The sequence below is a fragment of the Castanea sativa genome, chromosome 12, assembly GCF_040712315.1.
Source record: "Castanea sativa cultivar Marrone di Chiusa Pesio chromosome 12, ASM4071231v1".
In the NCBI taxonomy this organism is placed as follows: Eukaryota; Viridiplantae; Streptophyta; class Magnoliopsida; order Fagales; family Fagaceae; genus Castanea; species Castanea sativa.
In genome coordinates this window covers 19,096,101-19,111,786 of record NC_134024.1, presented here as the reverse complement: position 1 = coordinate 19,111,786, position 15,686 = coordinate 19,096,101, and the positions used below count along the sequence as shown (strand labels likewise).

The 15,686-nt window shown below is 37.8% G+C and overlaps 1 protein-coding gene across 1 annotated transcript; it reads left to right on the top strand.

Annotated features, from left to right (window-relative positions):
• Positions 1–12,287: 12,287 nt before the first annotated feature.
• LOC142620311 (uncharacterized) lies at positions 12,288–15,147 on the top strand. Its single transcript, XM_075793701.1, has 2 exons — positions 12,288–13,483; positions 13,919–15,147. The coding sequence occupies exons 1-2, from the start codon at positions 12,288–12,290 to the stop codon at positions 15,123–15,125; spliced, it is 2,403 nt and encodes an 800-aa protein (XP_075649816.1). The 3' UTR covers positions 15,126–15,147.
• Positions 15,148–15,686: the final 539 nt, after the last annotated feature.

Below are 15,686 nucleotides of genomic sequence, written 5' to 3'. Positions count from 1 at the left end.
ACCATCACTTTAGATCTCACTCCTGATATATCAAAGTAACCTACACCTCATGATCAGGTCCATTATTCTCTCAGGATTAAGAGTTCATGCAAATAGAAGTCGTGAGATTTATTATTCATTTGACAGTCGTTAGAATAATAATAAATCTCACAGCGGTCTTGTTCAATATGTTTTAACTCTTAAAACATATCAACATATCAACTAGAAGTCTCCACTTTCATGATCAAGACAAATCATCTTAGTTGATACATTATAGTCTTTGCAGATGAAATGCCCAATTTCATCACCGACTATGAACTATAAATTCTGAGTTTACAAAGAACTTGTGATTTACATCTTCTGTGACTTTTCACATAAATCACATACAATGCATCTCATGGACTATATGATAATGTCTCATATTCATGTTACCATTATTTTAGATAATAATAAAATAACTTTATCAATCACAATATTAAGTCATACATAATGTTATACATAATATCATACATAGCATCATACAATAGGATTTAAGGGCACTAATCCTAACAATTTGTGGAGACCACACGGGCCCTAGATCCTTGGTAAGCAAGGTCATTCGAATAGGTTATTTTTGGCCAACTATGCAGGTAGACGCAGTAGAGCTCGTTAAGAACTGTGATAAGTGTTAGAGGTTCGGAAATGTCTAGCGACTTCCAGCAGAAAGACTGACGATGATAGCATCGTCGTGGCCTTTTGCATAATGGGGAATCGATATCATCGGGCCGTTGCCTTTGGGTAAAGGTTAGGTAAGATTCCTACTAGTTGCTATTGATTACTTCACGAAGTGGGTAGAAGCAGAGGCCATAGTGACGATCACAGAAGCACGAATCCGTAGCTTCGTGTGGAAGAATATAATCTGCAGGTTTGGGATTCCAAGGACGATCATATCAGATAACAGGTGGCAGTTCAACAGCTAGGGCTTCAAAGACTTCTGCTCGGGCCTAGGCATCAAGAACCAGTTCTCATCCCCAGGGCATCCATAGGAAAATGGGTAGACGAAGATGACAAATCGAACACTGCTCAACATTATCAAGGCCAGGCTGGACGACGCGAAGGGTGCTTGGCCAAAAGAATTGCCCAATGTCTTGTGGGCTTACAGGACCACGGTGAGAACCCTAATAGGAGAAACTCCTTTCAGGCTCATTTATGGCACTGAGGCGGTAATCCCAGTCAAGGTTGGAGTGGCAAGCATCAGGCGAGAAGTATTCCACGAAAAAAACAACGACGACTAGCTGCGAATCAATCTGGACTGCTTGGACGAAATAAGAGACAAGGCTTCCGAAAAGATGACAAAGTACCAACAAAAGATGACCGAATACTACAACAAGAGGGTAAAGTTCAGACGACTTGACATAGGTGACCTCGTCCTGCGCAAAGTCACCACGGCAACTAGAAACTTTGCCCAAGGAAAGCTCGGTCCTACATGGGAAGGGCCTTACCGAGTCATCCACTACTTCAGACAAGGCAGCTATCACTTGGAAACTCTGGACGGGCAGAGGCTCCCACGACCATGGAACATCGAACATTTGAAGAAGTACCATAAACAGATGTAACGAAAAATGTAATTATTTTAGAAGTTAATAAAATTGTTGTTCAGCCAGTATCTTCGTGCAAACAGGTCTTATCAGCTGTAAATCACAGAAACCAAATATGGCTAAGTAATAAGATTCCGCTTAGATGAATGTACATTGCTAACGAAGCCAAAAGACTATCTTAAAAATGGCTAAGTAAATGCCTAAGTAATAAGATTCCACTTAGACGGATGTACATTACTGATGAAGGCAAGAAAAAAAAATGCCTAAGTGATAAGATTCCGCTTAGACGGATGTACATTACTGACGAAGGCAAGAAAAAAAAAAAGCCTAAGTGATAAGATTCCGCTTAGACGGATGTACATTACTGACGAAGGCAAAAAGGTAAAAAAAAAAAAAAAAAAAAAAAGGGGGGGGGGGCTAAGTAATAAGATTTCGCCTAGACGGATGTACATTACTAACGAATCAAAAAAGCCGATGAATCCAGGGGATCGCAAGGAAAAAAAAAAAGCCCCCGCTAAAAGTACGGACGGATACAACATACCACGAGTACAACACATGCAAGTAAGTACATTGCTATAAAAGCCCAAAAACCACGGGCAATTACCTTTGTTTTCACATCTAAAAGCCTATAAACACTGGGCTAAAAATATTCTTCTCAAAGCAAATGAAAATAAAATTGTTCTGGAATTTGAGCCCAAAATACAGCGGGCCAAAAAAAAAAAAAAAAAAGAGAGAGAGCAATTTTTCACGAGTATCAGGTTCGAACGTCCGTAGCAGCATCGTCAGCAGCAGGGGCATCTACGACTAGGGCGTCAATGGCAAGAGCATCCCTGGGGACGTCAATCCCAGTGGCCAAAGATTGAGTAGCCTCATCAGCCGCTATCTCCTTGCCCACTTCCTCAATGTCCAACGTCTCCAAGTTTACTCTGGAAGGGTGCTTGATACAGTATCTCTTCAAAAACTCAAACCCCTTGAAGTACCAGCTGAAGAGCACAGAGTTGTACTCCTCAGTCTGCTAGAAGCCCTCAATGGCCCTGGCAGCAACGACTTTGATTTTTTCCTTAGCAACTGCAAGTTGCTCGTCCTTCTCCAAGACTAACTGCTGCTCGACTTTAAGCTCGCCACTTAATTTCTTGACCTCCTCCTTGGCGTGATTCACATCACTTATTGAAGCTATCAGATCTTTCTTCAACATCAAGTTCTCCGTCTCCAGGGCCTTTATCCGAGAGAGCGCAAACTCGACCTTAGCCCCCTGAGCCAGATACTCCGAGGAAAGATAAATGCTCTCTCCTAACACCTAAAAAATAATAATAATAAAATAAAATATATACATATGTAATGAAGAAGAGGTAAACTCGCACAAACACGTTACCTGGACGAGCTTATGCAAGTGACGACCTGCCAACTCATTTGGAGACAGACCCGAGAACACCCTCAGATCCTCCGAAGTCACGACCCTATGAGCCCTGTCCACCGCCAACCTCTTGTCATCCCAGATGGTAGACAGGTAGGCATCATCTTTCCCCCTGTCAGACGCGTGCGGCCTTTTAGAGGCAGGGGTAGGGATCTCTTCAATCGAGGTGGCAGAAGAGGTTATCCTCGTCACTTTGATGCCAGAAACAATCGGAGTGGCAGAAGCAGTCGGAGTGACGGAGGAACCTTCCCCTTGACGCGTACCACCTTTGTTCCAATGTTGGACAGTGGCTCGTCCTTCTTAGACCGCATCTTCTCGTACATGTCCTTCTTAAACAATGTCGTCATTTCTGCAGGAAGGGAACACTTAAAAAACAACAACAAAAGAACCAAATGCGGATATGGGGGCCAGTACTGACGAACTCAAGACTTACTCTTCTTCTCTTCAATGTCGATGCTCCGCAGGACGTAGGGGGATGGGTCAGGACCAAGATGGTAAAAGGCAAGCGTCCGCGGGTCTACCAAATCATCCCAGTCTTCGATCGTCTGGGTGTATTCAATTGCTTTTTCAACACAATCCCTATACCTGCTTTTGAGTTTCGGCCTCCTCTTAACTGCACAGGAAGCGAAGAAGGTAGTGACGATAACAATAGATTCAACAAAGTCAAAGGTGACAGGAAAGAATACTGATGCACCTAAAGTCGGGGTCCCCCACCAACGAAGCAATTTTGGGATATCACCCCAATCCCTGCTAGAGGGAGTCTCAAAATCGTCCCCGGACACAAAGAAAAATCTGGATTTCCAATACCTGAAGGACAAAGGTAAACCTCTGAAAATCATGGTTCTCCTCTCCTAGGGTACTAACTCATAGTATCCATACTCTTTAGACTCTTTCAAACGGTACAGATAGACGAGTTCACCCATCTTGATTATGTCTCCGTTAGTGGCCAACCATATTTCCATACAATTGACCACTATCCTCCATGAATTGGGCATAAGTTGCCTAGGAGCAATACCAAAGTAATCTAAAAGCTCCATCATAAATGGATGGATAGGGAGCCTAAGTCCACAAGTGAAAGTAGCCTCATAGAAGCACACTTCACCAGGAAAAAAGTGGCAAGCCCTTTCCTCGTCACTGGGCCGACGTACACGAACCCGTTTAGAAAATTGAAACCTATCCCTAAACCTACTGACGGTGTCAGCGTCCAGCCCGCATGCCTCCACGAGGGAATGGAAATCCCTAACCTCTCTAAGCGTCGAAACGGCCGTATCTCCTCCTACCGGGTCACCACTGGACAATAACCCAGTCTCGAGATCACTGGACCTAACCTCAGACATTGATCCTTGCTCCCTCACCAAACCCTCAAACCAATCAATTGATTGACGAAGCAAAGGAAATAGCTCACCCAAAACAACGCCCAAGCTATTACCCTAAAAAATGAAATTCTCAAGGTTTGGGAAAACACCCAAAGACCCCCCTAAACGCGCAAAAAGAAAGGAAATTGAGGGGCAAGCTGTCCTAACCTCAGAGTTATTGACCATGGACACCCAAGAGAGATAAGAAAATGCTAAAATCCCAAAAAAAAAAAAAACGAGAAACAAAAGAAAAAGAAAATCAGATGTTTACAAATGCTAAAGAAAGAAAATAGGAAGAATAAGAGAAAGAAAAGCATACCTCAGACAAGAAAAGGCAAGAAAACCAACACCAAACGCACACCGGCTTGGAAGAAAGTAACAGAAAAAAATTGGAGAAGAAAGTGCCCAGAGAAATAACTGAAAGTTTGGAGAAGGTGAAAAGTAAAGTAAGGAGAAGAGAAGTTTAAAAGATCAAGGCAAAAAACTGAAAACCAGCAGGAAAACCAAGAGTCATACAAGGAGAGCATAAGCCCTATCCAACCAGAATACGCCACGTGGCCACGACCAGTATAACGCCGCCACTATGCATTCAATGCGGCGCGAAATCCCAAGAGTCGCCTGCAAAAAAAAAAAAAAAAAAACCCTTCATCTTCTATGGTCGTCATGACAAGGCTTGACGACCACGGAACCGAGGGCAACTGATGGGACTGACGAAATCAAGCCACAGACGAAGTTAACAAGACAGACGAGAACGCTCCCATGGACGAGCCTAAGTAAATATCCACGTCACTGATGAGGACATCGGGATCATTCAATTCCGCCAATAATGTCCCGGACGGTTATGATGCCAGCCAGACAGACCGTTAAGAGCATATTAAGTCTCATTACTCAGCAGTAAAAGAAAGACATTAACACCACCATCTCGACCACAACGGCTATAATCCAGAGCATTATATATAAAGCCCTCATGTCGCCACCACGAGGTACACACATATAATCACAAGATATACTAAGTTATTCTGACCTATTATTATAAAACATTTTTTTATTCTGACTTGAGCATTAGAGGCATTGTGGCAAGCACTACACCGATGACCATTTTTGTGAGCTCTTACTCCCACTGTGACGCAGGAGAGCACCCGACCCTATCTGGACGAACTCACAAGAACTAACAAACTTTTGCTTCATCAATATATATATTGATTGATTGAACAACGCTTGAGATCTATCCTCAATTCTTCATCAATATCTTTTTCTTTTCTTTTTCTTATTTCAAAGAAACTAAATAAGAACTCCAAAAAGGAACCACACCCTTTCCTTCCGCTCTTTCTTTTTGAATCTTTACAAATAATGTTTGGTTTCGAAAGGCCAAAACCCAGCCTCAAAAGCTCTAAAACCACAAAAATACCTTGGATTCTAACTTTTCCTTTATGTAATAATATTAAAAAGACATGATGTGATTATATCAATGAATTTTTTTCTTTTCTTTTTGAGTTTCCTTGAAGAATGAAGAAAAGAGATTGATGAAGAAGAGTCATTTTTCAAAAAGTATTTTCTATAAAATTATCTCTTTTTTTTTTTATGTTTGGTAGCAACCTTAAATTAGCTGAAAAATAATTTCCTAACTTCCCTTATTTAGCTTACTGTGAGAAAGAATTATTTTCCAACAAAAAAAAATTAGTAAAAATAAATCTAAAAATAAATCATATTTTTTTTATGTTGATTAAACATAGTTTTTCCTTAACTTATTTTTTCTGATATTACTAACATTGAAAAATACGAAAAATTATATTATGTTCTTATGCTTGCTGTAATAGACCCCATAATGCAATACTTAATTTATTAAGAGGATGTAAGCCAAACCCGACAGAATTTCATTTTAAGGACTCGTTCATTGTTGTTCTTGAATTCTTTTTCCCCAAACCCAGATTGATCTTTCATTCTAGAGATTGATCGCAGTTTTACACTTCGCCGTCCCAAAATTTTGATTCTAGGGAAATTCAGATTCATCCCACTACGTCATCTCTTACGCCACCTGAAATTCTCATCTCACGGTTCACCCAGACACCCACTCTACACCAAAAAAAAAGTCCCACACTTCACAGCCACAATGAAACTCAGAAATTATCACTCTTTATCTCTTGATCAATTTTCTACTACCCTTGTTTTACGCAAAGGCTGACCATGAATCTTCAAGCACCTCTTCCAAGTCCAACATCATCTTTGCGTCACTTGGCAATAGATCAGAGTACACCTTTGATATCTTTGTACACCCAACTTAGGACCCACCTTCACTCACCACCGAAATCACAATCAACAATGAATATTTAATCCTCTAGATCTACAGGTTTCACGGTGGTTGATGATCTGAGAAACAAAAACCGAAAAAAATAAAAAAAAGAACAACAACAATGAAAATTTTTGAAGGTAACGCCTTCATAGATGAGAAAGATGGTTGCTTTTTGGGTTCAATTTGATCCCTTGATGACGTTTAAACTTTTAATCTTTAGTTTAGATTTGGTTAGACTGCTGAAACTGGGTTTAGGGGAAAAAGAAAAAAAGAAATCAAGAACAACAATGAGTTAGTCTTTAAAATGATGTTCTGATTGGTTAAAGAAATGGTAAGAAAATTAAAAGCAAAATAAAGAAAGGAAAATTTTTGGTAAAGATAAGGAATTAAAATAAAAGTAAAACTACACTATTGGTCTCTACAATTTATCCTATAAGTTTAATTGGTCCCTTAAGTCAAGCAGCGTTATTAGTCCCTTAAGTTTAAAAAATGAACAATGTTAGTATTTTTGTTAACTGCAGTTAGTGTTAATGCTTATGTGACTAATAGTACATTGACGTGGCATCTTTTTAATTGATGTGGCATTTTTTTTTTTAATATTAGTCTTTTTGTTTAGTGTTAGCGTTAATTTCTTTTTCTCATCACCGATATCGCTTCAAGCTCTAATCTTTGGTTACCTGCATTTAGACTAGCACCTTAGAAGAAAAGGAGATGATGACAATAATAAAGTAATGGGTTTGTTAGAAGCCAATGAATAGTGGCCATTATGAATTACAAATAATTTCTCCGTTTGTCCATAAAAAAAATCTGACTTCACCTGCACACTAGGCTATAAACTTTGTTCCTTCCTTTTCTTTTTTTAACCTGTGCTCCTCCTTTGCTCACAATATCACCCCCAAAAGATCCAAATCTTAATAATAAAATAAAAGAATTTCATGCTTCAAAAAACCATAAAAACATCCAAAAGAAAGAAAGTAAGATTTGAGGAGTTTTTGAGTTTTTGGTATAACGTAGTCTGAGATGGACAGTCCAGCTTGCTTGGGTGGGTGGTCACTAAAGAGACACCGACAGTGAAAACTGGTTTTTTTTTTTTTCAAAATGTTTTGGTGTTTTACTTTTTTATTTTAAATATGAATAGATTGTTAACTTAAAATTGACTTGTAAGTTTTTCGTCAAAATAGCTTATCTGTCATAGTTACACGTTTGTAAAGATCTTGCAGTAAAAGTGTAAATATAGAAATAGTTTCAGCATTTTAATATAAAAAAAAAATGCCACATCAATTAAAAAGAAGACATGTTAATGTTCCGTTAGCCACATAGGCATTAACATTAACGGTAGTTAACAAAAGGACTAACATTGTTAATTTTTTAAACTCAAGGGACCAATCGCACTCACTTGAAATTTGAGGGACCAATAGCGCTTACCGGGTAAACTTTAGGGACCAATAATATAGTTATGCCTAAAATAAAAAATTGATGTGCCTTTTTTTTGGGCGTAAATGTATTTTTGGTCCCTACATTTTGGGGTCATTTCTATTTTGGTCCCTATATTTTATTTTTACCACTTTTAGTCCCTAATCCAATTAACGCGTGACATTTAAGTCCTTACCGTCACCCAACTAACAGAAAATGATGACGTGGCTAACGGCACAGTAAAATAATAATTAAAAAATCTATTTTGGTATTAAAAAATTGCCACGTCAGCATATAAATTAATTTTAAATTAAATTAAAAAAATTTAAAAACAAAATTAAAAACAAAAAATTGAATATGAACATCATTAACAACAAACCAGAATCAAGAATATGAACATCAAACCCAGAATCAAGAACATAAACACCAAAGAACAACACCAAAACAAATAAAAACAAACCTCTAAAATTCCACACCTAAAACGCACAACACCACAAACAACAATTCACAAACCCAACTTCAGGAAAAAAATTTAGCAATGAAAACAAACCCAGAATCAAGGAAATATCCAACTAAAAACTTCATCAACAAAAAACTCATATCCATAACTCAAACAAACACAGTAACAAAACAAAAATTCACTCACCTGAAATCAATCTCATTCACTCACCTGAAATTCACAAAACAAAAATTCACTCACAGTAACCCATATTCAATCTCATACAGAGTCCCAAACCCGAAATCAATCTCATCCACCTCCAATTTCAAACCTTTCCACTCATACACCTCCCTCACATTCTGAAACCCTCCTAACCCCACAAACCCTAGCGCCCCAAACTCCTCCTTCGCCCTCCTCAAAACCCTAGACTCCGCCGCGCTCAAAAGAATCTTCTCCGGCTCGGCCACGCAGTCTCTTCCGATCGACGGGTCCAACGGTTCCTTGTCCTCCTCGACGCGGCTGACGCCATCGACGATGACGGCTTTGGCCTTGAGAGTGACGACACAGAGAGGGCCATTGTCTTCTTCCTCATGACCTGCGTTGAGCTCTGCGACGCCGCCACCGTCGTCGACGTTTACCGTCTTATCCAGTACAACATCTCCGGCGCCCCCTTCGAATCTCGCCTCGCCAAGCTCAACCACCACGCCGGCTCTCTCCACTTCCCTCCCAGCGCCGATCTCTCCCGCACCGTCCTCATGATCCCAGTCCGTGACCTCAACATCACTTTCTTCAAAGTACTCATTTCTTGATTCTGGGTTTGTTTTCATTGCTAAATTTTGTTCTTGAAGTTTGGGTTTGTGAATTGATGTTGTGGTGTTGTGTGTTTTGGGTGTGGAGTTTTAGAAGTTTGTTTTTATTTGTTGTGGTGTTGTTCTTTGGGGTTCATATTCTTGATTCTGGGTTTGATGTTCATGTTCTTATTCTGGGTTTGTTGTTACTGAGGTTCATATTCAATTTTTTGTTTTTAATTTTGCTTTTAATTTTGTTTTTAATTTTTTTTATTTAATTTAAAATTAATTTATACGCTGACGTGGTAATTTTTTAATACCAAAATAGATTTTTTAATTATTATTTTACTGTGCCGTTAGTCACGTCAGCATTTTCTGTTAGTTTGGTGACGGTAAGGACTTAAATGTCACGCGTTAATTGGATTAGGGACTAAAAGTGATAAAAATAAAATGTAGGGACTAAAATAGAAATGACCCCAAAATGTAGGGACCAAAAGTGCATTTACGCCTTTTTTTTTTCCATCTAAGCAGTGACATGACCACTAAAATTTAGACACATTAGAATTTTATTTAAAATTTTAACATTAGGCATGCCAGTAACGCAAACTGTTTGCCATTAGCCATTTTTTCGTTAATGAGTTAACGATAGGAACCAAAATTAATTTCAATTTGAAAATTAATGGCTACCAAAATGATATTTTCACCAAAATTCTTTCGTTTGATTGATGAGAAAAAAAGAAAGAGATGATAAAAAATATAGTTTGTATTAATTTACTCTCATACCCTTTTTACATTAAATTAAAAAAAAAAGTTTATAAGGAAAAAAAATTGTTGAAGAGAATAAAAAACATCAAAATTAATTGAAGGGAGGAGAGGGGTAGATGAGTAACTTCCCATCTAAGGCCTCCCCCCCCCCCCCCCCATTTTCTCCTCAATTTTTCCCACCAAAATCTTTTATACTTTCTTTTCTCAATCAAACATTCTATCGTACTATTTTCTCTTCATTTTTCTCTCCCTCATTTTCTATCTCCTAATTTTCACCTCTAACCAAATGCACCGTAGGTACCAAGCCAAATACAAATTTGCCACACTAGCAAGAGAGAAATACTTTGACCAAAACAAAGAACACGTCGCAACACCTTACAAAAGGACCCCCCCCCCCCCAAGCTTATTGCAGCACCCTATACAAACAAGGCATAAGCTTATATGTATGTCTTCAAAGTCGGCTAGGTTAAAAGGTTTTAGAGCACCAAAGTCTGCTAAAATACATTATGCATTAACAAGGACAAACTCAGGATTTGAGCTTAAGGGGGAGGGGGAGGGGGGAAAGCAAAAGTGTCTAAGGTCATTTAAGTTTAGTTTAAAAAAAAAAAAACAATATGTTTCGGTACTAGTTGATCCTGATGTACCATTTAGAATTATCATTATATATAAATATATTATATTTAATTTAATGATAAATTAGAATCTCACTTTTTTATTTAAGAGCTTTACAAAAAATGTAAATTCATGTATCTACTTTTTAAGCCATAAATTCATAGATCAAACTTAATAACGTTACATACTGCAATAGACACATTTAGATTCCTATCACACCTCAATCAATATGAAAAACAAGATAGATGTGGATTTCAGTTAGCTCAACTGGTAAAGTATCTGATGGTTGTATAAGACATTTGAGGTTCAATCCCCACCTATACAAAAAAACTGATTGGTGTCTTGGTCTGATGATAAAGAGCTATCATCAGGAGCAAACGCCATAGGTTAAAACTCTCTAAAAAAAAAAGATAGATAAAAGGTAGGGAAAAGAAAGATGTGGTGAAGAGAACCCACATGTACAGTAGATGGACTCTTGGACAAAATACAATACTAAAAACCACGAGTATTTGACATTTTTGACCAAAAGCTTAAAAGTAGATACAGGAGAAGTAAAAAAATAAATAATAATAATAATAATAAAACCTCTTGAGAAAACAAAGAGACGGTGAGCTGGTTGAGAAATCAAAGTAGAAGAATGAAAATAATAGTCGAGGATTTCAACGAACTGGTGGAGAAATTGAAGCCAAAAGAAGAAGAAGAAAAGGAAGAAGAATAAAAAAAAAAAAAAAAAGATTTTAGTTGTTCAAATAGTAGACAGCATCAACCATAACGGTATGATAGTGCAAACAAGAACTAGAGAAGCACAAGGATTCAGGTAAAAAACAATGGTAACTAGAGGACGAATAAGAGCTGAGAGAGTGAAATTATTGAGGGAGAGAAATTTAAATGGGTAAAATTGGAAATTTGTCATTTATGTTTTGTTATTTCAGATTTGTGATTATGATTATATATATTGTTTATGCTTTTCAGATGGTCCTAGAGCATTGCTTGACTGTCTAAGTATTGCCCCTATTTTGGTAGAGTTTCTGCTAGTACTTTCTAGGCCCCCCCGGCCCTGGCATGTATAACATTTTACTAGGATTAAATGGGGAACAAGATATAGTGAAAACATGCCCATGAAAAGACTTCTTTTTTCAATAATTACTTAATCAACAACGAATAGACATTGGCAGTGCAATTAGTTCGCCCACGTGGAAAGGCAATTTTATCAAAAGTGAACTAAAGCAACGATGATATATATTGGCCAATCCAACTAGAGGATGATTGCTGCTAATCTGATTGCTACTAGAGACCAGTGCAGCAGTACTTTTTAGAAAAGGTAAATCAAAGGCATAAACTTTTTTTATTTTTGAAATTTCTCAAAGCTTTTCCCTTCTTCAAATCTGATTGGGTAATTGACTAATTGTATATTTGTATGGACAATGGAACCAGGAAGTGATGGAAACATAACCACAACCACAACCACAAGAGGGCAACCGGTCAATGTAATAGTAATAATTAGTTTAAAATTTTCCAAAAGTACTTTTCCAAGATTGAATTGAAGCCACTTGGATTACGGCGTGAAGACACGTAAGTCCAAATCCTCGTAAAAGGAAAGGACTATCCCTGCTTATATAAGAGTGAAAAACATATAGTTAATTTAGACATAAGTTATGGCGTCCTCTTTGTATCATTTAAAATTTGTGTACTTGCTTTCTTTTCTCTCAACATTTCATCTTATAGCCACTCGCTCTTTTTCTTCTGTGCAGCCTCTTTGTCGTGGTCATGAAAGGTCTTACTTGTTGCAATTTAAGGACAGCTTTGTCATCAACAAGGCCTCTTCTTCTGAACCGTGGGCTTATCCCAAGGTTGCATCCTGGGCATTAGAAGGAAACAACAATGACTGCTGCTCATGGGATGGGGTAGAGTGTGATGAGTTCACGGGCCATGTGATTGGCCTTGAACTCAATAGTAGCTATCTCTACGGTTCTATTAACTCCACCAGCAGCCTTTTCCATCTTGTTCATCTTCGAAGGCTTAATCTTGCTGACAATGATTTTAACAACTCTCAAATCCCATCCACCATTTCCAATCTATCTAAACTAACTCATCTCGATCTCTCTTTTTCTGTGTTTGCTAGTCAAATCCCATTAGAAGTTTCACAATTGTCCCAATTGTCATCCCTCAATCTAAGTAGAAACAGTCATTTAGAACTCAAGATGCCTAGTTTAAAAAGTCTAGTTGAAAATTTAACTAGCCTAGAAAAGTTTGATTTGAGTGGGGTGAAAATAATCTCCATGGTGCCTACGATCTTGGCAAATTTGTCTTCTTTAACGTTCCTCAGTCTCAGTGAATGCAGATTGCATGGGGAATTTCCAGTAGGCATCTTTAAGCTTCCGAATTTACGAGTTCTTGAGGTATGGAACAACGAAGGTCTCATCGGCCATCTGCCTGACTTTCAATGGAGTAGCACCCTTGAGAGAATGGATCTTTCAAATACAAATTTCTCAGGTAAGCTACCTGCTTCAATTGGAAACCTTGGGTCTCTAACTACAATATCAATATGGGGTTGCAACTTCTCTGGGTTCATTCCATCTTCACTTGGCAACCTCACACGTCTAAATTCTCTGGATCTTTCACATAACACTTATGAGGGCTGCATTCCATCTTCCTTTGGAAACCTCATCCAACTTTCTTTTATATTCCTTCACGGTAATAAATTCACTGGTCCAATACCTCTTGAGCTTGCAAATCTGACAAAACTAACTACCTTGCTTCTTGGTGACAACGAGTTTGGTGGCCAGATTCCAAGCTCAATCTTTAACCTTACAAATCTAGAATCTCTTGATCTTTCCGGTAACTACTTTAATGGCACTGTGGAGATTGACAAGTTTGTAAAGCTCAAAAAGTTAACTACATTGCGTCTATCTGGTAATCAAGTATTATTACTTGAAAGTGAAACCAGTGCCAATATAACCCTTCCAAAGTTTTTAAATTTAGGATTGTCTCTGTGCAACTTGAGCAAGTTCCCAAATTTCCTAGCAAATCAAGATGAATTGGAGTTGCTATACCTATATGGCAACAATATTCGTGAAGTACCAGAATGGGTTTGGAACATGAGTAAAGAAAGTCTGAAGGAAATCGACCTTTCTACCAACTTTCTTACAAGTCTCGGTCAGCATCCCATTCTTCTTCCATGGACCAATCTGGCCATTTTAGACATTTCGTCTAACAATATCCAAGGATCACTTCCAATTCCATCATCTTCCACTTTGCAATACCACGCATCAAACAATTCATTCATTGGAAAAATTTCCGAATTGATTTGTAACTTGAGTTCTCTTCAGGTCCTTGATTTGTCAGAGAACAACTTAAGTGGTCCACTTCCTCAATGCTTGCACAACTTCGGTGATTCTTTGGTCGTTTTGGATATACGAAGGAACAAATTCGAAGGAAGCGTCCCACAAATTTGGGCAAATGGAAGCAAATTAATGGTAATTAACTTCAGCCAAAACAAATTCCAAGGGCGGTTACCAAGATCTTTGGTCAAGTGTGTAATGTTGAAGGCCCTTGATCTCAGTAATAACCAGTTCAATGATACTTTCCCCTCTTGGTTAGGAAACCTTCCAAATTTGAAGATTCTCATTTTGCGGTCTAACAAATTTTACGGACCAATAAAGACTCACAGCATGAATTATGAGTTTCCTAACTTACAAATCATTGACCTCTCATACAATAGTTTTACTGGAATGTTGCCAGTAGAATTATTTCAAAACTCGAATTCTTCCATCTTTGATCGTGAATACCACTTGTCATATATTCAAGTATACTCAACTTTTGCAACAAATTTCACTTATCCGAGTTTCACAGTGTACTTTGTGTATAGTTTCTTAATGATGATGACAAACAAGGGAGTGAACACAATTTATGAAAAGGTCCAAGAAATTTTTACAGCCCTTGATTTTTCTAGTAATAGATTTGCAGGAGACATTCCAGAATCAATTGGAAATATAAAAGTACTTCATTTGCTCAATCTTTCCAATAACATTCTCACTGGCTACATCCCACCAACATTAGGAAATCTTGCAGAGTTGGAATCGTTGGACCTTTCTCAAAACAAGCTCATAGGTGAGATCCCAAAGCAGCTAACACAACTTACTTTCTTGGAATCCTTCAATGTTTCTCATAACGATCTTGTGGGGCTTATACCACAAGGAAAACAATTTAATACATTTCAAAACAGTTCATTTGAGGGAAATTCAAAATTGTGTGGAAACCCATTGTCAAAGAAATGTAAGTATTATGAGGCTTTACCACCTTTACCTTCAACCTCGAATAAGAGCCAAGATTTGGGGTCTCCACTTCAATTTGGTTGGAGAATTGTTATGATTGGCTATGGATGTGGACTGCTTGTTGGGGTGGCTATTGGGCATATTGTGATTGCAAGGAATCATGATTGGTTAATGAAGACTTTTGGAGTGAGGCAACCGGTACCAGGAAGAAAGGTTTGAGGGAGGAGACATTAGAAATTGAATTAAATATATATTTGTTTGCTAAGGTTTGTTGGTGTGTAATGTTTTTTTTTTTTTTTTTTTGCTTAGGTTTGTGGGTGTGTAATGTAACTTGCTTCTACCTTTTCTCTATTGTTTTGATGTACGTTGGATTGAGTAGCATTAATGAATTATATGTAAAAAGTAATAGTGACTTCAGTTGTTTATGAATATGAAAGGCAGCTAACTTTATTAATGAATTAAATACAAATGAATGTAACTTGCTTAGGTTTTAGCATTTTTTTTTGCTTAGGTTTGTGGGTGTGTAATGTAACTTGCTTCTACCTTTTCTCTATTGTTTTGATGTGCCTTGGATTGAGTAGCATTAATGAATTATATGTAAAAAGTAATAGTGACTTCAGTTGGTTATGAATATGAAAGGCAGCTAACTTTAAGATATTGAAATGAAAACTAAATACAAATGCTAAAACCAATTTAGTTTTTTAGTGGTAGAACCCACTAAAAACTGAAAATGGAAATAAAAAATGATACTTTTTTCGGCTAACCAAATAGGCCCTAAGT

What these genes read in the sequence shown, in the direction of transcription:
- LOC142620311 (XM_075793701.1), top strand. Translation starts at nt 12,288, where the DNA reads ATGGCGTCCTCTTTGTATCATTTAAAATTTGTGTACTTGCTTTCTTTT. An exon ending in CTTTCCGGTAACTACTTTAA is followed by an intron (nt 13,484 to 13,918) that starts TGGCACTGTGGA and finishes CAATTCATTCAT; the next exon opens with TGGAAAAATTTCCGAATTGA.